The 21543-nt window shown below is 38.7% G+C and overlaps 1 protein-coding gene across 3 annotated transcripts in view; it reads left to right on the forward strand.

Moving 5' to 3' along the window:
* Positions 1-21543, forward strand: part of Tpk1 (thiamin pyrophosphokinase 1) — a 340045-nt gene that overhangs the window by 222584 nt on the left and 95918 nt on the right. For all 3 annotated transcript variants that reach the window (XM_076859623.2, XM_076859627.2, XM_076859619.2), the window contains one exon: positions 21098-21209. In XM_076859623.2, coding sequence (XP_076715738.1) covers positions 21098-21209 — 112 coding nt within the window. The remainder of the gene's footprint in view (positions 1-21097; positions 21210-21543) is intronic.

A 21543-nucleotide genomic window follows, 5' to 3' on the forward strand; every position in this document is an offset into this window, starting at 1 on the left:
TTTGACAAAAGTCAGCATTCGTTCATCTTAAAAACACATACACACAAGTCTGTCAAACCAAAAAATACATTTATTGCAGTAATGCTTTTTTTGCAGAAGAACCATATTTAAAGGAAGGAAAGCATTCAGAACCATTAGAGGGGAAATGAGAAGGATACTGTATATCAAGGTTAATTACATAATGGCAGCATAGATAGTTAAGGAGTGAGTGTATGAAGAAGCAATGTGGTGTCCAGCAAGGTGCTGTCTTGGAGTCTCTGGTCCTGAGTGGGAAGAGTGAGTCTCAGCTGCAGTGTACACTGTTGGCAAATCCAGGGGAGCAGTCTCTCCTTCACCATCTGTGGCACTGGAATAAAAATGTTCGTGAAACTAAAATGTTTGAGAACTGTGATGTTTCTGTTTGTTGGGTCTTTTGTTGTTGTTGTTGTTTACTACTTTAGGTTTCAATTGGAAAGAATTGAGCTAATCATGCTTTCAATTTCTTTGCACATTATGATTACTGTCAGTTCATTTCATTGTTTAGAATTTCTTGATTTTTCTCCTGTTCCCCTCAAGGATTCCCTTTCCATCACATAAGAAACCATCCTAACATATAGAATCTTTTGTCAATATGTGCTTTGCAAAGTGTATATTCTTTTCATGACTATCTTTAAAAGATATTTTTGCACATGCCTATAAAAGTAAGGTAGTCTTAAAAACTGTAGTTACAGTACCATTATTGTATCTTAAGTTAAAAATAATTGTTTAATACAATAAAATACAATGATTATAACAGTTAAAAATAATTGCTTAATATAATAAAATACAATGATTATATTTTCTTCATTGTTTTAAAATGTTTTTATAGTTTGTTTTTTGAATAAGGCTTCAAAAGAAGATAGTACATTAAAATTGGAGATATATATGTATTCCTATATGGTCTCTTTCTGTCTACACATCACTTTCTGTCTGTGTCAATTTTTCCTCCCTCTCCCTATCCCCTCTCTCTCTTCCCCCTTCTTCCCTTAACATTTCTCCTGGAGAAACTTTTCCCTTGGTTCTACAATCTAAGCTCTTCACATGACATATATAATACAATTTGCATTGAGTTTTTAGTTTTGCAATTTGTAGTTAACTCTAGAGCTGTGAGGAGAATAGTTAAAAACATTTTTTATGGGGGAAACTCCCGAGATAGGTGTCATTACATCATGATATTTGTTTCTTGGGGTGTTCAATCATTGATGATTATTGCTCACATGTATCTATATATTAGTGCTTGTATGACACTAATTACAAAATCCTATCATTTCTGTGAGATCTATTGCCTGGAATCCTTCTGTAAAGTATTTTCTTATGGAAGAGGCTCCCTCCTATGGCTACTAGGTTGTCCAGAGAAATACTTGATATAGGAAAGCAGAGCATGATCTACTAATTCTTTTATTTACTATTTTACAAATTACTGAGTTGTTTTCCTACCTTGCTTTACCATTGGTTGAAGCTTTGGTTTTTATTTTATTTTTTTAATCTCATGGTTTTGAACTATACAAAATCAATTTACTCCAGTTATTATCTTTATTGCTGCTCAAAATGTCCCTTCTTTGGCCAGCAGGAACATTCAACTTGCCTCTTGAATCCTCTTGACATGATACCCATAGTTTTGGATAACCCTATTTCTATTTCTAGAACACATTCTCTCTTGCAAGTTTCTTGCACATTTTCTGCTGCAGACTTGGAATTTCTCCAGGGGCCCCGTTTGTAAGAAAAATATTCAGAGACCACAATCTAGATATTAAGGAAGGTATTTATAGCTACTAAGTTGGTTTGGTAGAAAAATTATGGCTTTTGTCTTTTGGGAAGATTATTTGAGTTCATACTTTCCAAGCTCAAGACCACAGGGAAATAATATCTTTCGATGAACAGAATTTTAAAATTTTGATAAAATCTGGAATAGTTTTACCAAACTAGGAGTAAATGAGAGATTTTCCTGTTTTTGAATTGTGTTTTTAAAATTATCTCTATTTCCCTGTTTATACTCACATGTTATTCAAATTTCTGGATGTTGGTACATAGGAATCATGTGGAATCTCAGTAAATTGATTTGTATTTCTGTAATCAATAATAACTGTAAATGCCTCATCCTGTGTTTCCTAATCTTTACTTACGTTTCTAATATAGATGATGGGGCTTTTTTTTAAGCTAATTTATAGGTGTTCCCTATATAATTTAAATATCAGCTTTGAACATTACAAAATAGCTTTTCTGATTCCATCACCTGCCTGACTGAATGTCCTGAACAGATCCATGGTTTAGTTTCTGGGTTGTTGGATGCTAGCATCATTTCCTGGGAGAGGAAAGAGGTGGGCAGAGTAGGAACTGGAAGGTTCTTTGCTGTCAGAGAAGACTACGGAAACTTCAAGTAGGACTCTTGAATAGGGAATCAGGTACATGTTGGAACAAAGTCTGGATTTTGTTAGTTTAACCTTTCAAGATATTTTTGCTATTCCATTAATATTTTCCTTTTCGTTGTTTTTAAAATTTTGTTTTTAAAATTACCTACACTTCTATTTAAGATATTGGAATTTAAGGTATTTTGAATTTCATTATGGTGGAGGGTTTTTTGCTTATGTATTTCTTCACAACTTAATTTTTATCACAAATATTTTATCTAGTTATACATGGTTACCCAAGGAAATGTGCAGTTCAAACCTTCCTCTTATTCCCTCCATTCTACCAACTTTGGTGGCTTTAAAGATTGAGTGTATTTCATAGGACATTTTATTATTCCCTTTAGAAATGGGGCTATTTCTCCATGTTCTATTTAGAATCTAAGAAAGAACTCAAGGTGACTTGCATCTTTAAATTCAATATGAAAATAAAATGTTTTGATGCAAATCTATAATATGTTAATGGAATTTCTTTATCAAATATTCAATATTATAGTTTCAGAATCATCCTCCTTGAGAGGAAAATGCCCATGGGCATGTAAATGTATATCCTTCTTAACTTGGAAAAAAATTTTACTTTGGCATTATTATTAATAAAAGCAAAGCCTTAATTGCTGAATTTTTAAGTAGAAATAAGTCACTTCCATACAATTCTTGTCAGGTTTGTGATATCAGAAGTTTATCCTTGACAACTGGGCTTGCCAAGAATATAAAACTATTTAAAGCAGACATTAATATTAATATACTTTATCTCTTTTCCTTTTGGAAGACTCGAAAAGATCATTAATTCTAGGTTCCTCTTTTTACAGGGTTTATTTATTTTCTGTTTTTATACAAATGAGTCATTCTTATTATAAACAATTGTGTATCTATCTGTAATTTGCCTTTATAAAAACCATAACAAAAATCATTATCTTATGTACTTCAAGTGCATGTTTATGTACTTTGGGGTGTTGTAAATAATTAGTAAAATTCTCATTAGGATATAAAAATAATTAGAACATATCCATGGTTTTGTGTCTTAAACTATATTTATAATTTGATTTATTTCATTTAGGAAGAAATTATATTAGCTATTACATTTATGGGGGTGACATTTTCTCCAAAATAAGTGACAATCCTAGAGAAGTTAAAATAAAGAAAATATTTCTTTTGGAGCAGGACAAAACAAAAACAAAAACAAAAAACAAGAAAAAAACCTCAAAAAACCTACATTGCTTTGCTGAGGTTTCATAAAAATGGCTGGTGGTGCTTTGGGGGCATGCATTTTAGAGAGGGGGGAAAAAAATCTCATTATCCTCTCCATATTCATCCAAGTGCTTAGAAGACTCATCCTAACCCGGGATCAGGCTCTGCAGCAGGAAGTCTTGACACGTCTGTTTGGGCAGCTCGTCTTGGCACTGTTAGGCACAGGAGCTCCTGCGCTGCCTGCCCTAATTTTTTCTTGCTTTCCACTCATCACCCCTTGCTTTGTGATGCTGTTAGTTTTTACACCTTCCCATGTTAAAACTGGAAGAGTTGAAAGGTTTCCTATTCAGTGAGAAGCACCAGATGCATGTGCATTAACACATCTAATTGAAGTGGACGGTAAAGGGTACTTGCTCTTGTTCTAATGGGTCCAGAGAACTGATGCCTGTGAGGTCAGGAAGCATCATGTCTTCCTTGGTGTCACTCTCCACACTGCCCTCTGCCCCACATGCAGACTTCTCCTGCATCAGAAGCTATTCCGACTTTCTTTCTTTTTCACATATTTTATTTGACTATAGATGTTTAGGCTGAGGGAGAAAAGGACAGAGAAGTGGCAGGTAGAAATGGGCTGCTTATCTTTAAAACCATATGTATCATGTATATCATTTGTTATCTTCCCTTTGGAATGCATGCTTTCATAAGTTACATAAAACTAATTTCACTCCTTATAATGAGAAATAAATCTGTGGTAATAATTGAAATCGTGTGTGTGCAGTCCTATCTCTCACTGCTACTCTGGTGATTTATAAGAAAATAACTATTGCAGCATCATGAAAATGTGAGGTCCATATTGCCAGATTTTTTTTTTAACTCCCATCCCCTGAGAGACAGACCATATTAGAAGTCAAGTCAGAAGCAGAGGCTGGTGGCCGGGAGAGCTTAGCATGGTGGGAGAGAGGAGCGTCTGAGGTCTGGCAGCATTTCAGAGTGACAGATGCCCTCCTGTGTCTGCTGGGCCATCCCTGCAGTGGGCAAGAGCACTTAGACCTGGGTGTCTTCTGTCTCTGCCCCCTCTCTTCCTCCACCACATGAGGCTTTATTTCACTGATGTTGCTGAAATGCTTTGAAATTGGAGCTCCAATTATTCCACCCAGGTGCATTACGAGATAGAGGAGAGGGATACGTGGAGGAATGGCAAATACCACTCATCACCACGTTTAGGGCCAGGCAAACACTAGGATCATTCTACACATTTCAGGTCACGCTTCCCTCCAGAATGCTTTCATCATTAGCATCTTCAGTCTGCAATGAGGGTACTGACCTTGGTTTAGCCATCTTCTGCATGTGGAAAGGACATGGGTATTTTTTCTTTTTTAATAAAAACTAGGCTGCTAAAATTCCCAAATTCAGAGAACAACCTCACAAAATTTGGAAAAAAAAATAATTAAAAAGCAATGGATGATGTATTTTATTATCTCTTTTTACCTCAATGAATTTGTTTTTCAGTTCCAGTCTGTTTTGCTCTGGGGCAGAGCTCTCAAATAAGACATTTTTGGTTGGGGCACACGAAATACAGTTCAACAAGTCTATAAAAATTTGTTTCAGTGAGTTTTCTTGTTCCATAATTTTATACCTTTTACATTCATAATGAGCAGCTCGGATTTTTCAATAAAAGTAACTTTTAAAAGCCAAAGTTTGAATTTGACTATTTTAAGGTTCTGCGTTAGATTTGAAGTTATCTTTGTTAGCTACTTTATTTTACTTGAAAATATGTTTTAACAGGAGGCAATACAGCTTTGTCTGTGTTTCTTAACTTGAAGAAGAGCTGCAGCCCTTTGTAAATGTTGAATTATTTAGAGTTAGGTCAGTGATGTCCCTGTAAATTAACTTATGGCGGGTAAAATTGGCTTCCTGTGAGTAACAGGGACAGTGGCAGGTGAACGGAGAGGTTGTCATACCAAAGAAAATTGTATTCTGCTTTCAAATTCACAAATAAATTGTCCTTGGAACTTACCATGGAAACAAACCTTTCCATGTTACAGAAAAACTTTTGCCCTTTTCAGCCAATAGTGAACAAAGTTATTTTTATGACATAGTGCAGAAGTAGCATAGATCAATTTACAACGTGTGGTTACAGGCGTGTACGTTTATTTATCAAGTAGTAGTGGCTGGCTTGGGGCTTGTCATCTCGATGCCCTTGTACCAACATATGCCCCTTCTTTCAAAGTTCTCCGTTAACTGCTAATTCTGGCTGGCAGTCTCTGTCTTCCCATGTGTATTTATTTCTCTGCTTCTCAGTTATATGTTGATTCTGCATTAAAGATTGATTCTCATCATTTTCTGTTTTTAGTATCCCTGAGCCTACTTCTTCAGCTTTACCTTGCATTTATTTAACTTTTAGAGTCCTATGCCCTGTAACTCCTGTTTACAAATATTACATGAATTCTGGAAAAAAAAATGCATGCTATTTTTAGAGAAACTTAATAATATTAGAGAAAACAAAGTTTTAAATGTATCCAAGTTTCATAGTAACATGTAGCATTAGCCTTGTGTGGGCACAAGAGAGATGAATGGAATGAAAACAGTTTTCCATCTCTTGGCATTTGACTCCCATTCTAGATTCAGCTCTCTACCATGGCACCTGTTAAAATCCCTGTTTTGTGTCTGCATATTTTATAAGTCCATCTTTTGCTGATTCACATTCCACAGGAGATTCTGTTGTGTTCATGTAACAAACAGTTCTGGACTGCTGACCAGATCAGTGGGGTAGCTTTTGTCTCCAGGGTCATTTAGGGGCCCAGAGTGTTTTCAGCTCTGCCATTGTCAGCATACAGTTTCCAAGGATGCCTAGGGAACGTCTCCATTACCAATAGTTCAAAGGAAAATGGGGGGAAACAAAGTTGTGTCATCAGAGGCCTTGAAGCAGGGTCTGCCACACGCTCTGCTGGCTGCTGTGGGCCTCTGCGGGGAGTTAGGAGAGGGACACATGGTCCCTTTATTGGGAGGCTGTGTTTCCTCCCCAGTGGATAGCACATGTGGCCTAGCAGCTACAGTCAGGGCTACTTGGCTGTAGGTGTGGTATTCTACCGTCACTCTCTCAAATCCTGATATCTGTAGGGACAAGAATAGAAAATTAATTGGAGATGTAGCGTAATGTTTCAGAGTAACTGATATCTTTCATGGAAAGTTCCAGAGATGATTCGTAAGTTTTATATGTATTTAGTTACAGCATATTTTTACAGCTGTTTTGTTTGACTGTTACTATTAACATCTTGTTAAGGCGAGATTGCAACAAATCACCGAGTCAATCTTAAACCAGGAGACCTTTGTTCACTAACTGGCGGTCCAGATCCACCAGCTGGCGGGCTAAGGGTAGGCTGCAAGTCTACACCCTTTGACCCCCTCCCAGGGTTCGAGTACACCTTTTATAGTCCAAAACATATTAAAGCATAAGTGGCTACTGCTGTGGTTCAAAACCATAAACAAACGCCACGAGATCTAAAATCATAAGCAGAAAGGAGAGTGGGCCAAAATGTCCTTAGTCGTGTACACCTTAAAGAATGGCTGCTAACGTCTAGGCAATCAATCCCTGACAGGGTACATTGTCCAAGAAAAATGGGAACCAAAGAGAGAACACTTCTTTTACATTGTCTAAGAATTACCATTTTGTATTGCCAAACATGCCATGCTAAGTAACTGTTGATGGGTACAGAGGCGGGGCTTTCCATGGGAGAAGCATTTCTTACATGACGTGGACTCTCAGGGCAAAATGGAGTCTGTTTGGCCATTGCCCGTATAGCCTGGCCCATAACAATCTTATTGTACCTAATTTATAAAGGACACTTTATCATAGGTGTGTGTGGATAGGAAAAATTAGCAGTCATGTACCACATAATGACATCTCAGCCAACAGACTGGTGCTTTCTTAAGATTGTATTGTCCAGGGACAAGGCAGCTGTCTTTGTGTAAGTACCATCGAGGATGTTCATACAACAGAGTCACCTAACGACACATTTCTCAGAACACACCTCTGATAAGTGACACTTCTGAAGCATGATGCTCTTGGGTGAGGTCTTGGAGCATATCCTCTTAGGACAAGTGGGGACAATTGTATTGGGGTTTTCTTTTCCAGTTTCATCTTCAGCTATGGTACTGGCTTTCGAGGATTGCCTCGACTCTCTATTATTCAGACTCTGTACTCTCTCCCCCTTTTCCTTCTCTGGCAGTCTCCTTGTGTCTTCTTTAACTTTGGAAATTGCAGCATTACTTGTAGATCGTGTTCAGATAAATCGGCTCCTTCTCAGAGCCCACCACCCCAGCCCTGAACAGTGCTCCTGAACCCCTCCTGGCATCGTTCACATCCCCTGGCAGCTTGTTGTATTCTGTCAGAGGTGCGGCTTCATGTCTTTCTTCTCCCTCACCCTATGTTGTGTGTTCCTTATACAGAGACATGACCCTGTCTTTCATGTCCTCATGGTCTCTGAATTGATGGAAGGATGAACTTCAGTTACTCATCTAAAAAAAAAACAAAAAAATGGTAACTCTCTTCCCATTCTCCCCTGTGTTCAGCAATGGACTTGAATTACCATCTCTAGCAGGAGGGACATTCTAATGACAGTTCAAGATACTTCTGTTGGTCTTCCCCACTTCTACCCCACAGCCGAGGAATCAGTGTGGGAATTCTGACCACTCTCAAATATGTCCATTCTAATTTTATGCTCAAGCCCCAAATTGTCCATGGACTAGGCCCAAGAGCCCATTTCCTGTTCTCCATTCATGCCTTCAATCTTAGGTGGTGCCTCAGGATCCTGGGTCTTCATGTCAACACTGATCCTTATTCGGCAGCTCTTGATCATATCTTGGCAATGTCTGGAGGTTTTTCTTTCCCTATGAGATTCCAGGGGTTTACTTTAGTAAATGCGGACAGTCCTCCTTGGGGAAGGACTGGGGAATTATATACTTGGGGACTGTCACAGGGTTCTTCCTCCTGAGGATACATCCTCTCCGACATTGGTTTCAGGATTGAGAACTGACTTTGGGCCATAAATTAGGCAGGAGATTGTGATTTTTATTGTGGGTTGATTTCTTTTGATTATATGAATGAAGCAAAACTTTTGTTGCAATCCATTTATCTTATCCATTTCCAAAGTCTTTTATAGTTTTTTGAATATGTCTCCCAATAAATATGTATCTACCATGAATGAAATGCTAGAAGTTAAATATGTTTAAATATTCATAATTTACTAATAATTAAAATAAAGAGTTTACACAAAAACTGTGATATACCATTTCACTTTCCACTGTGTCATTGGCTTGTATTGTGGTGTGCCAAAATCATGCACATCTTGCTCATGTTAGTTATGGAATAACTGTGTCATGATAGGATTAATAGTGATAGACCATCCTTGCATAGGCAATAGTATTGCCTTTGGATTTAAGAAATCAAGGGAGGTTATCAAAAAGCCACTGACATTCGAGAGCAGGATCTTTTTTTTTTTTTTTTTAATAATCTCAAAGACTGTTTTCTTACAGACAACTATAAAAATTAAGAGCATCTTTGGTACACTGGTTTCTCTAAGTGCCAGCATTCAGCAATGAAAAGGCAGCGCTTTTCTTGTCCAGATCTAGAAAAAGAAAGTGCGATCAGTTATTTAGATCTGATTTATACCTTAAGAGAGTGGCTGCCACTCTCTGTGATTTCAGGGAAGCTGGGTATCAAAGAGCAATTTCCAAAGAATTGAAAGCTAGTGCTGGGTTATGAATAAACTCTGAGACGCTTTGACCTTCCCTGTCACATGACAAGGCCATAAATATGTTGGTAATTCTGCTTTGTTGTGAGTACCTGTTCTTTTCCATCATTGTAGGCTTTCTAGGATACCAAAAATTGGTAACAGCAAAACGAAAACAAAATTTATTGTATAAAAAAATTAGTAAAGCAGCAAATACAAGGTGGGAAACACAGGATGCAGCTTCTCGTGTCTTACTTCTGAAATATGCCTGGTATCAGAATATCCAATTTTGGAAACTTGATAATGGCCAAATCAAATTTAAAATAACAGTGTCGTCACATCTTACCATGTATTTAAATGCAGAAAGCTTATGTGACTTTGGGACAGGAAGAGAGATCATTAACATACACTATTTTTAGTGCTTTCTTTCCCACTATGCCAAATTCATTGTGAAATATGGTTCGTTCTTCCTTTGATGTGGTCCGTTTTAATAATCATATACAGTGTGGTGATCTTTAGTACTTAGAGTGGCACTAAGCATAAAATGATGGTGTTTCGTGATTGTTTCATCTATCTTCATTTCATAACTGTTAGGGAACATTTTTCTCCTACTTCACCGTTACCTTTCCCAAGTTCATACAATAGCTTAAGAAAAAATAAAGATAAAGTGGGAAAAATCAGTCTAGGTAACCTCTAGAGACAGGAAGGAAAAAGTAGCTGGTTTTTTTTTTTTTCCCCCGTTATGAACAACAACAAAAACTTGTCAATCTTAGGCTTTTTAAAAAGGGATCCATACACTCTTTTGAACAACAATGTTTCTAAAATGCCCATTTTTCTGCTTTATGGACAGTTAAAGGAGCCGAAGGGTCAGAGGCTGAGAACGAAGATGGCCCTGGGGATGCAGAGACCACACAGTACAGACAGAGGCACCTGGAAAATGACAGACAGAGGTTTAGGGTCTTTAGCCAGCCTTGTCCTGCAGCAGGTTGCCCAGGACCCTGGGACATGCTGTATACCCTTCAGAGTTCCTGTGTATGTCAGGAACTTGGGGTTGGTGGAACACTTCAGGCAGAGGGTCTCAGAAGCTATTTGGCCTCGGGCCTCTGACTCTGCGGCCCACTCACATAGCTGACTCTGGCTGCAGGTGGGGGTGTGTGTTGAGAGCCACAGCCGAAGGGGCCCCAGCAAACTTTCAGACTGCCAGCTGATGAGCTGAAGGGGCCCCAGCAAACTTTCAGACTGCCAGCTGATGATTGGCTCACAGCGGCCCCAGCAACATCTAGCTGATTGGCTCCTCTGCGGTGATGCTCATTGGGCTGTTTCCCTGCCCTTTCAGACCACGGAGCTGCTCATTGGGGGACTTTTTTGGCTCCGCCCATGTGACCCAGCCAATCGGCCTCAAGAGCAGGAGGATTGTGGGAGGAAGAGGTTGTTGGGGTGTGTGGCTTGTGGGAAGCCGGTGGTGGCAGTTGGACTCTGAGGGTTTTTTCCTGAGGAGCTGTTTTGTTTATCGTGTGTGGTTCTAAAAATAAAGTTAGTTTCTTTTGACAAGTGGCTCCTGAATTGTGCCCAGCCAGACTGCGGCAGGTATGGGCCCCATTCCTCTCCACATGGGCTCCCTACAAGGCTGCTCCAGCATCCTGGTGGCACAGTGACTGGTTTCCTCTAGAGCAAGTTGTACCTTTTATTTATTTATTTTTTAAAAAAATTACCATGGCCTCAGAATGAGGCCATCACTTCTACAGTCTCCTGCTGAGGAATACAGGAGGCATAAATACTAAGAAGCAAAGTTCATTGTGGATGCTCTTGGGGCCTGACTGACATGGAGAGAGAGAAGGAGGAAGAGGCTGAGCACCTGCACCTGTGTGAATGGAGGAGGGTTAAAGACCAAATGGATCAGCCAGATACGAGGGCGTGTGACGGTGCTGGCCTGAGGGCATGTGAGCTGTGACCATTGGAGACTGCTCTCATCTCCCTTGTTACTTCAACCCAACACATCACGGCCAGTGTGTTTGTGCCCTCATCATCATAATCTCTTCTGCACAGAAATGCAAACTAAATACCATTAAGACATATTTGTCCCCAAAAATCTTAGCAAAACTTTTTCTCAAGAGGTAAAAAAAATATATAATCCCCTTCATTACCCGCATGTCTTCCAAAGCCCCCACAAAACAGTATCACTCCTTGTGCATTTCTGATGTCAAAGGCCCTTATCTAGAAGAGGTATAAAAATAAAACTACTGTAAATATTAAGAGTATGGTTTACATAACTTGAAATGTGTGCATACTCCAACATTTTGGCCAAGACACATAGATTGTATGTCATGAAGTACTACAGTAGGATTTCCTTATGAGTTAGAAGTAGGGTGTGAGAAAATAAGAAAAAGCATTAGCTTATCAGTTGGAAAGAGGAGCAGCCACCATCTGAGATAAAAAGCTGTTGAATATGGTAGCTTCAAGGTAAACTATCAGGATATATAAAGTAGGCAGTTGAACATTCAAAACCAGAATTTGGAGGAATGTTCTGGGCTAGAGATATACATTTAGGATTTGACAAAATCCACATGACTAAGATCTTAGGAGCATGGTATAGATAGATTATAGAGGAAGATCTAGCTGAGATCTGGGGCCTATGTCCTGAAGTTCTACAGTGTTAAGATTTTGGAGAGAAGAGGAGGAGCTGGGAAAGGAGATGTGGGTTAAAAGAAAAACCAAGAGAGTGTGGTTTTCTGAAAGCAAGATAAAGATGGTATTTCTAAGAGGAGGGGTTGAAAATCCTGTGCACTGTAGGCTGGTAGGTTGAGTTGGGTGAGAACCAATGATTGGCCTTTAGATTTAGCAGTTTGAGGCCATTGGTTATCTTGATGAAAGCCAACTTAAAAGGGAGGTGGGGCAAAAGCAAAGGTTTATTTGAAATGACTCTAAGAGAACATTGGAGGGCAGTAATTGGAGACAGTACATTTGGACAAGCTTTCTAGGAATTTCAATGTGAATAGGAACTAAGAAATGGGTGTAATGAGGTGGTAACTGGCAGAAGTAGGGAGTAAAGACTAGATGTAGGAAACTGCTAAGCTTAGTGCCCCTGTGTGATAAATATTTATTGTATTTGCACTATTTGCCTAACACAGTGCAAAGCTTTGTAGATATGAAAGTTAATGAGACATGGCTCCTGTCCTTGACTTCAAGCAGTGTGCCCAGTGCCTTGCACAGACAGCTGCAAGTCAAGAACGGTACTGAGGTGGCATCTGAGCTGTGTTAGAACTTGTGTCATCTGAATATTAACCTACCTGCCTCTCGTTAATATTTTATAACACTTACGGGAAAAACAGTGTTTTTATTTGATCCTGATTCATATAGATGTCAGTTTATAAAAAATGATTTTCATATCTTAGTTTTCTTGATCTTAGCCTGGTTATTGATTTTGCTTTAACTATTTTACACCTCTGGAAAACCCAGTAAGTGTGTTTTAAAAACATGAATGAGGGACCCATGGAGTCTTCTCTGCCTCTTATATACAACCATTAACAACAGTTAAGTGAATGGAGATATAAATAGAATTGGAAGTGCTGAAGATGGGTGGATGAGAGCAGAGCAGGCAGGTGTTTGTTCCCTTAGTAATTCATTCATTTAATGTGTAAGTACTACCAACCATGAACAAGTTTGCACAAAGCCTAACTTAGAGACTAAATGTAAGGAACAAAAAGGAAAAAGAAAGAACAGGAAGAAAGCAAAAGAATGAAATGAGCCTCAGCAGCTTTTACAGTTAGAAGCCTAAAAGATGTGACAAGGTAGTAAAGAGATGTGGACTTTAAAATCAAAATGGGCTTACATTGAGATCTCTGGTCTGCCAGGTACCAGCTAAGTGGTGTAAACAAAGGAGGGCCAGGTGGAGGGAGGCAGCTGTGCCTAGGGAAACTCTGGGAAGGTGATGGCCTATCACACTGGGCTCTGCACAGCCCTTTTCCAGTGATAAGCTGGAGCAGTTAAGACAAGGAGCAGAATGGCAATGTATTCCTCAGTGCTGGCAGTCCAGTAGCCGCTCACCCGTCAGGAGAAAACGTGGGAAACAAGGCCAGTGGATTTAAAAATCTGATAGGAACTTTACCAAAACTATTGCTGGCATTGAAAAAAATAAATAAAAATAACTGTGCTACCATAGCAGTCAGCTCAGTTAACACTGAGAATTCTAAAAAATAATTTTAAGGTTACATTTTGGATATGGCACCAAATATGAGGCCTCAGAAGGTCTTAAGGTTTTCTTTAAAAAAAAAAAAAAAGAACAAAGTGAAGGAAGTAGAAAGTAATTTGGTAAAAGCTGAAGCTTCTTCATCATAGAGATATGATTCTTCCTGAGATATCTTAATGTTTAATGAAAGTGTACTATAAAAATGTTTGAATAAAAAAATGTTTCTTTTACTCTCTCCTGATATTTCATGTGAGTCTAATGAAGGATAATCACACTTATTTTCTTTTTATGAATGACTGGGGCAAGGTGACTGGATTATAAAAGGGGGGATACAAATAAAGCCTATATACCAATTAAACATGATAGAAGAAGGGTACCTAAGTCAACATTTATGATATAATTCCTAAAGCTCTGTTCTTGGAACATTGCACATCGTATGATATTTAGTACTGAGAATAATTTAGTAAGGTAGTATTATAGTTTCCATTTTATATAAAAATACATAATGTACTGTATACATTTACATAAAAATGTACATGGTACATGCATTTTAAGTGTGCTTTGAAAACTACTGACAGAGGTTTCCTGAGGATTGATTGTGCTTCATGTGTCCTAGTGTACAGGTAAGCATACGTCTGGACAAAGAACATGAGGTCTTCCTCAGGAGCCTTTTTGGTCATCTGGACCCTCACTCATCTACTCAAACTTTGAAAAAGATGATTTTTCATGGCATATTGACACCTTTTCATGTTAATGTAATTTTCCCTTTTACTCTAACCAATTAACCAATCAGATATTTATTAGACATGTGTTTCTTATACTCTATATCTAACAGGAAAAAAAGGGACTCCTTATATTTAAGTCTACACATGATTATCTCAGTAGATTCAATAAAAGCATTTCACAAAATAGAGCATCTATTAATGTTTAAAACACAAGAAAAACTAGTAGAAGGAACATACCTCAACATAGTTAAAGCTATATATGTTAAACCCAAGGCCAACATCATTCAAAAAGGAAGGAAAACTTAAAGCATTTCCTCGAAAAACAAGAACTAGACAGGGATGCCCACTTTCGCCACTTCTGTTCAACAGAGTCCTTGAATCAGCTGAAAGAGAATTTAGGAAAACTATTCCATTTACAATAGCATCAAAAAGAAAATAAAATACATGGGAATAATCTAACAAAAGAGGGTGAAAGACCCCTATAATGAAAACGGCAGAACACTAGAGAGAGAAATTGAGAAGTCCTTAGCACATGAAAAGACCACCCAATGTTCTTGGATAGGAAGAATTAATATTGTAAAATTGGCCATACTACCAAAAAGGCTATACAGATTTAATGCAATTCCTATTAAAATTCCAATGACATTCTTCATAGAAGTAGAAAAAGCAGTCATTGAAATTCATTTGGAAAAAATAAGAGGCCCAGAATAGCCAAAGCTATTAGTGAGAAAAGCAAAGCAGGAAGCATCTCAATAACAGACCTTAAATTATGCTACAGAGATATAGTAACAAAAAACAGCATGTTATTGGCACCAAAATAGACATGAAGACCAATGGAACAGAATAGGACACACAGAGACAAATCCATGGAAATACAATTACCTCAAACTAGATAAAGGCACCAAAAATGTACGTTGGAGAAAAGATAGCCTCTTCAACAAATGGTGCTGGAAAAACTGGAAAATCCACATTGTAGAAGAATGAAATTTAACCCCTATCTCTTACCCTGCACAAAACTCAAAGAAGATCAAAGACCTAGGAATTAGACCACAAATCCTGCACATACTAGAAGAAAATATAGGCCCCACACTCCAGCATGTCAGCTTAGGGAGTGACATCCTCAATAAGAGTTTCTAAAGTACAAGAAGTAAAATAAAAAAAAAAATCAATAAGTGAGATGGCATCAAACTAAAAAGCCTTATCACAGAAAAGGAAACAATCAGAGAGTGTGAAGAGAGAGCGTACAGAATGGGAAAAAAATCTTTGCCATCTGCACCTCAGATAAGGTGTTAATTTTCAGGATATGCAAAGAACTCAAAACGCAAATAACCCAGTCAATAAATGGGCAAAGGAACTAAACATATACCTCTCAGGAGAAGAAATACAGTCAAAAAATATATTAAAAATAAATTCAACATCTCTAACAGAGAAATGCACATTAAAATTACACTGAAATTTCATCCTACTCCAGTCAGAATGGCAATTATCAAGAATACAAGTAACAATAAATGTGAGGATGTGAGGGGAAAGGCACACACATACATTGCTGGTGGGACTGCAAATTGGTGCAAACACTCTGGAAAGCAGTATACAGATTCCTCAAAAAACTAGGAATCGAAACACTATTTGGTCCAGTTATCCCACTTTTTGGTTTATACCCAACAGGTTTAAACTCATTTACTACAGTGACACAGCCACATTAATGCTAGCTTAATTCCCAATAAGCGAAACTATGGAACCAACCTGGATGTCCTTCAACAGATGAATGGATAAAGAAAATACAGTTTATATACTCAATGGAGTAGTACTTGGCCATAAAGAAGAATGACTTTATGAATTTAACTGGTAAATGGATGGATCTGGAGACTATCATGTTAAGTAAAATAAGCCAATCACCCAAAAACATTGGTCAAATATGCTCTCTGATATGTGGATGGTAACCCACAACAAGGATGAGGGAGAATAGAAGTTCAGTGGATTAAACAAAGGGGAATAAGGAATGCAGGTAAGGGAGGTGGATAGGAATAGGAAAGGCAGTGGAATGAACCTGACATAACTTTCCTATGTTCATGTATGAACACACCACAGTGAATCTCACTGGGACCCTAATTAGAATAAAATTTATTTTTTTCTTTTAGAAATATACCAAAATGGTTTCCACTGTCATGTATAACCAAAAAGAATTTTAAAAAGGCTCCTTGCTGTCAAAGAAATCTTATAATAAATACAATGTGAACCCGTCTAAGAGATGCAACACAGTAGTAAAATGGTCCATTTTGTGGCACAAATGATTAAACATTGTAGTGGTTGAGGAGTACATCACCTGTGCTGTGCTGGGAACATGGGAGGGTCATGGAGAAGCAGGGCATGCCCTGGGCTTTGGGGTTTCTCCAGATTAAGGCTGGAGCAGTAGAGTAGGAATAGATAGGAGGATGTGGGCATCCTGATCCTATTCCACGCTGAGGAGAAGAGCATTCATCTGAAGTGATTTCAGAACGCTTGAGATCATTCTGATTGAAAATACATATATCTTGTCTTGTTCCCATTGTTAAAAATGCTTACTTTGGGGACAAATACTGTCTTTAGAAGTCATCATTTTAAATGTCAGCATCTTTTGGAGGGGTCAAGTGTAAGTTTTTGACAATTTAGTGTGAGAGCACTCAGCAGATTATTTTCTCTGTCTAGAATAAAGAAAAGCAGAAAGATAGGGCAGAGCACACTGTAAGAAAGCATAAATAGAGAGGTGATACAGAGCAAAGGATGGACACTGGTTGCATCAAATTTATTTTGAAGTCGTCCAATGTCAGGAGGTTAATCAAAATTTCAGCCTGTCATAATAATATTTTATTGTCTCTAATAATAGCAGTTTATTTCACAAATATTTTTCACTTTAACTTAGCTGTCTGTAAAAAAAAAAAAAAGGTTTTCTTTGGAATGAGAATTAAGCATTAATTGCCTAATAGTGGAGCACATCTAAATTAGTATCAGAGCATCCGTGATTTCAGCATGAGTATATTCAACAATTTCCAAAATAAAAATTCAGGGTAAGTTATTCATTAATTTTAAGACATATCATTGAAGTGTTCTGGCTGTGAAAATATTGAACAAAACATCATTTTGCAGACAATGTTTGCAGAATTACTACTGTTCCAAGTCAGTGTTTCCCTAAGTTGTGTCATGAGGGAAGAGCAGTTCTCGTGGGAAGGTATGAGATCCTGTTTGGGAGGTGCAGGGAGCTCGACAGCAAGGGAGGCTGCAAAACACTCGTTCAGGAAAATGTTTATTGTTTATTTGTTTTCTTCTGCAAGACTACCTAGAGCACAGATGCACTGACAGACATTGTGACTTCCAAGAGGACAACCCAGGGAGCAGTTTTTCCAATCTTCTCTGACCTTGGCAGTAGTGTTCTGTGCAGAGCACTTTGGAAAATTATCTAACGTGATCTGAAACTCTAAAAAGCTATCTAAAGATAAGATATTAATGCATTTTCAAAAGAAAATACTGAGATCATTCTCTCTCTCTCTTTCTCTTTCTCACACACACACACACACACACGCACACACACTCCTTACAAGCATCTACGTAGCATGTATGTGTATATGCTACATATAAACACATGTAGCATTGATTAGTACATTTCAGGTATTAGTATTTCAGGTAAACCCACCAGGCTTCTATTTTGAATTCTTCATTTATGGAGCAGAATCAAATAAAATATACAAATCTTGTAGCTCTGGGGCTTAATAACTACAAGTTCATTGGGGCCACCATTTATCTTGTGATTGCTTTTCATCCTGTGAGCAATCCCAACATGAAAACATTCCAGCACAAGCCTGTCTTGGTATTCGAGAAGGAACCTCTTCTGGTAAAGTGAATGCAGATCCTCTGTCTTCTTCTTTCACTTTTTGTCCTGCAGGCTGTTTAATTTCTTGCAGTGTTTGTTGATATGTTTTTAAAGCATCTGAGCAAACTTACAGGAGATGAACTTCCCGAGGTTAGCCTTGTGTTGAGTAATTCTGCAGCAGCATTCCACGCGTGCAACTGTGTGTTCCTGCAATTTTAGCTGCAATTAGCCAGATAATAGGGTATAAGTTGAGTATTAGAAGCACTTCTATGAATGACTGTCTACTTTATGAACTATCATTGTCACCCACTCCTTGAATCTTCTACACTAAGTAGGAAGTACCCTTGTGTTTGGAGTTTGTGAATGATTTTATCAATTTGCTATGTATTTTGTGAGATCCATGCTAAGAACTCTTGGCATGAATGTTAGCATAGTTATTGGATTCAAAGACTCAGATATAAGCAATTCATATGCCTCTATGTTTGGGATTATTCAAAGGCAAAATGTAGGTGAGCTTTAATCTTTTTTCTCAGTTATGTCATAGTCGTTTGCAAAGAGGAGGTGTAACACCAAACAAAATGACAGCGATTTCTTAGGCCTTCGTAGGTACCCACTTGTATGTATTGTTGCTCTAGCTTGGAATTGGAACATAGGAGCATGATCATAAGCACAATCTCCAGACCCTGTGCCATATGAACACGTCTTGTTTTCTTTTACTAAATTAGAATTTCATACCTTATGGAGGTTTTTCGATATGTTCAGATAATCAGTTAGAAAAGCGAAGTGGCTGTGATTGATTTTTGTTCCTTCTTTACTCATTGGACCTGCCTTTGACTTAAAGAGTTATCTTAGCTCAGAACAGAGGATGGAACAGGAACCTGTGCGATGATTCATGAGAGTCGATGGAAGCCGATGATTAGTTCACGTGCCTCTGGTCTTCAGTGATGGCATAAATTCTGAGGAAGTTCTGTAATGTTAGCTGTACACCTGCCTATGTCAAGGCACATACAGGCTAGACCTGTTAGGAATTGAGAATTCAAGGAATAAACAGAATTCCTTTATACAGTTATTCACTTTTTAAAAATGTCATCTAGACATAAGGATAGAAGAGGAAAGCATGATGCTAACCACAAAAGGAAAATTTGCTTATTTATAAATATAAAGACCATTCACAGATGGCAAAGCACCTCTTGGGAACAAGAGAAAAAAAAATGTTAATTGATTATAGGCTAAGACCTATCTGTGAATTCTCAAGTCCACAAACTAGTTTTTTCCCAGATTGAAAATTTTAAGGTCCGTTGATTCTTAAAATAACATAGAAAGCAGTGAACACAGAGCAAAGCTACATAAGAAAGCTTACTACTGCACCATTTAAATCAACGATTTTATAACAGCCATTCCTTTCCCTGGGAAAATAAAACTTAACATATATATGTGTTGTTTCCTTTGCATTATATGATGTAAGCTGAAGAGTTTTCTCTTAGGGAATTAATATCCACCAGATGAGAAATAATTTCTTCTTTCCTTTGTCAAACATACCAGACATACCCGTGTTTCAGCTAACCATGACCACACTATTAAGCAGACCAAAAACAGGGGGAAGAAAATCATCAGTTAACAAACAGGAGTGAACTGTAATACACCAAAGCTGAGACAAACCAGGGAGATAGGAATCCCTCTCTGGTAAGGAAGACAGCAGGTCTCAATGTCAGAAATGGTGTCACCAGCAGAGGCACAGAGATCTGGGCCCATGCATACTTCTCCATTCCTCCTTCCAGAGCTAGGGAACCCTGTGATTTGGCCACCCACTGCCCAGGAAGCTTGGGTTACCTGGACCCGCTCTGGTAACATGGTGCTCTCTCATGGGGCCCTAGGACGAGAGCCTTTGATCAGGAAACTGGACCAGAATCCACCTTCCCCCAAACATCACGGCACCTATTCCTTCACTGCAGAAACCAAAGTAATTCTGAGGAAACCAGAATTTCCAGGAGCCCCCCTGTCCTTACGACATTTTAGCGTCAGGAGGCTTTGTCACTCCTGAGAATGGGTTCACGCATGCTCCGGTTGGCATCGAGGGAGGATCACTTGTAAAGCATTCAATATTTGTATCTTCGGAGAGAAGTACTGCTAGGGTGGAGGATGGTGAGCAGAAACAAAACTCAAGTTTACGTGGTGAACTCTTCAGCCTACATCAGTTTAGAGGAGACCTCCATGCAAACAGTAAGGTCTCACGCCTGGCATGAAATAAAACTGTCCCCAGAGGTTGTACCAGCTGCCAAGAAGTGGCTGCGTGTTCTTTTTGGGTGGCACTGTATCTGGTGTAGGTACCGACCCCGTCCCATTGCTGTTGGTCCTGTATAAGGGTGAGAAGTGGTCATTGTGAGACATTTTTTTTAAATTAGTAGACTTCAGTTTTTAGGTTTACAAGAAAACTGAGCAGATGAGACACAGTTTTCCTCCCCACCCCCATTATCTTGCCTTAATATGGCTCAGTTGTTACAAGGGATGGACTCAGACTGATATGTCAGTATTACCCAAAGCCATAGTTGACATGAACATTCACTCTGCGGCATGGTACTTCTGTGGCTCTTGACCAATGAATTATGTCAGTGTTCACCATCAGGGTTTCACACAGATGGTCTCACTGGCCTAACACTGCCCTGTCTTCTACCCATTCATTGCCACCTCAGTCACCTTAAGTAGACATCTGACACAACGCTGGCATCTCCCCAGTGGTCTTGGCCTGCAAGACCCCTTCCTCTTCCTTTTCAGAGTTGATGCCTCCAGTTCCCATCAGGGGTCCTCATGTATGTAACAAGCTCTCTTGGAAAAATTGTTGTTAGGATTAATCCGGGTGAAAGTTTCTAGGGTCGGTCAGCATATGTTAATATGAAGCAGGATGAACCATGGGAGGTTCGGGTGCCTGTGGCAGCAACTGCAATGCTCATTAAGCTTCTTTCCTTTCTGTTCCCTTCTTGACGGCCGTCCCTCCTCTCCTGCAGGGAAAGCACAGGTTGCACGTGGACACTGGGATGGAAGGAAGTTGGTGTGGCCTCATTCCTGTCGGACAGCCGTGCGATCATGTGACAACCACAGGCCTGAAGTGGAACCTCAGTAAGTAAAGCCCCTCCATAAAGGGGAGTTTTCTTTTCTGCTGTCCAGGAGTACAATCTCTGGGTGATAAGGTATCTCACTGTTTAACAGAGGAGCTGCCTGATGATTTTGCAAAGTGTCTGCACCATATTCCTTGTGACCAGCAATATACAAGTTTTCCATTTTCTTTACATCCTCATCCACAATTGTTATTATCTTTTTTTTTTTTGTTTAGTTTCGCTTTGTTTAATTATAACCATCCTGGTGGCTATGAAGGTGGTGTCCTACTGGGTTTTGATTTGCATTTCCCTGATGACTAATGTCATCAAATTTCCTTTCTTGTCCTTATGGGACT

Source organism: Callospermophilus lateralis, chromosome 1, assembly GCF_048772815.1.
Source record: "Callospermophilus lateralis isolate mCalLat2 chromosome 1, mCalLat2.hap1, whole genome shotgun sequence".
NCBI classification, from domain to species: Eukaryota; Metazoa; Chordata; class Mammalia; order Rodentia; family Sciuridae; genus Callospermophilus; species Callospermophilus lateralis.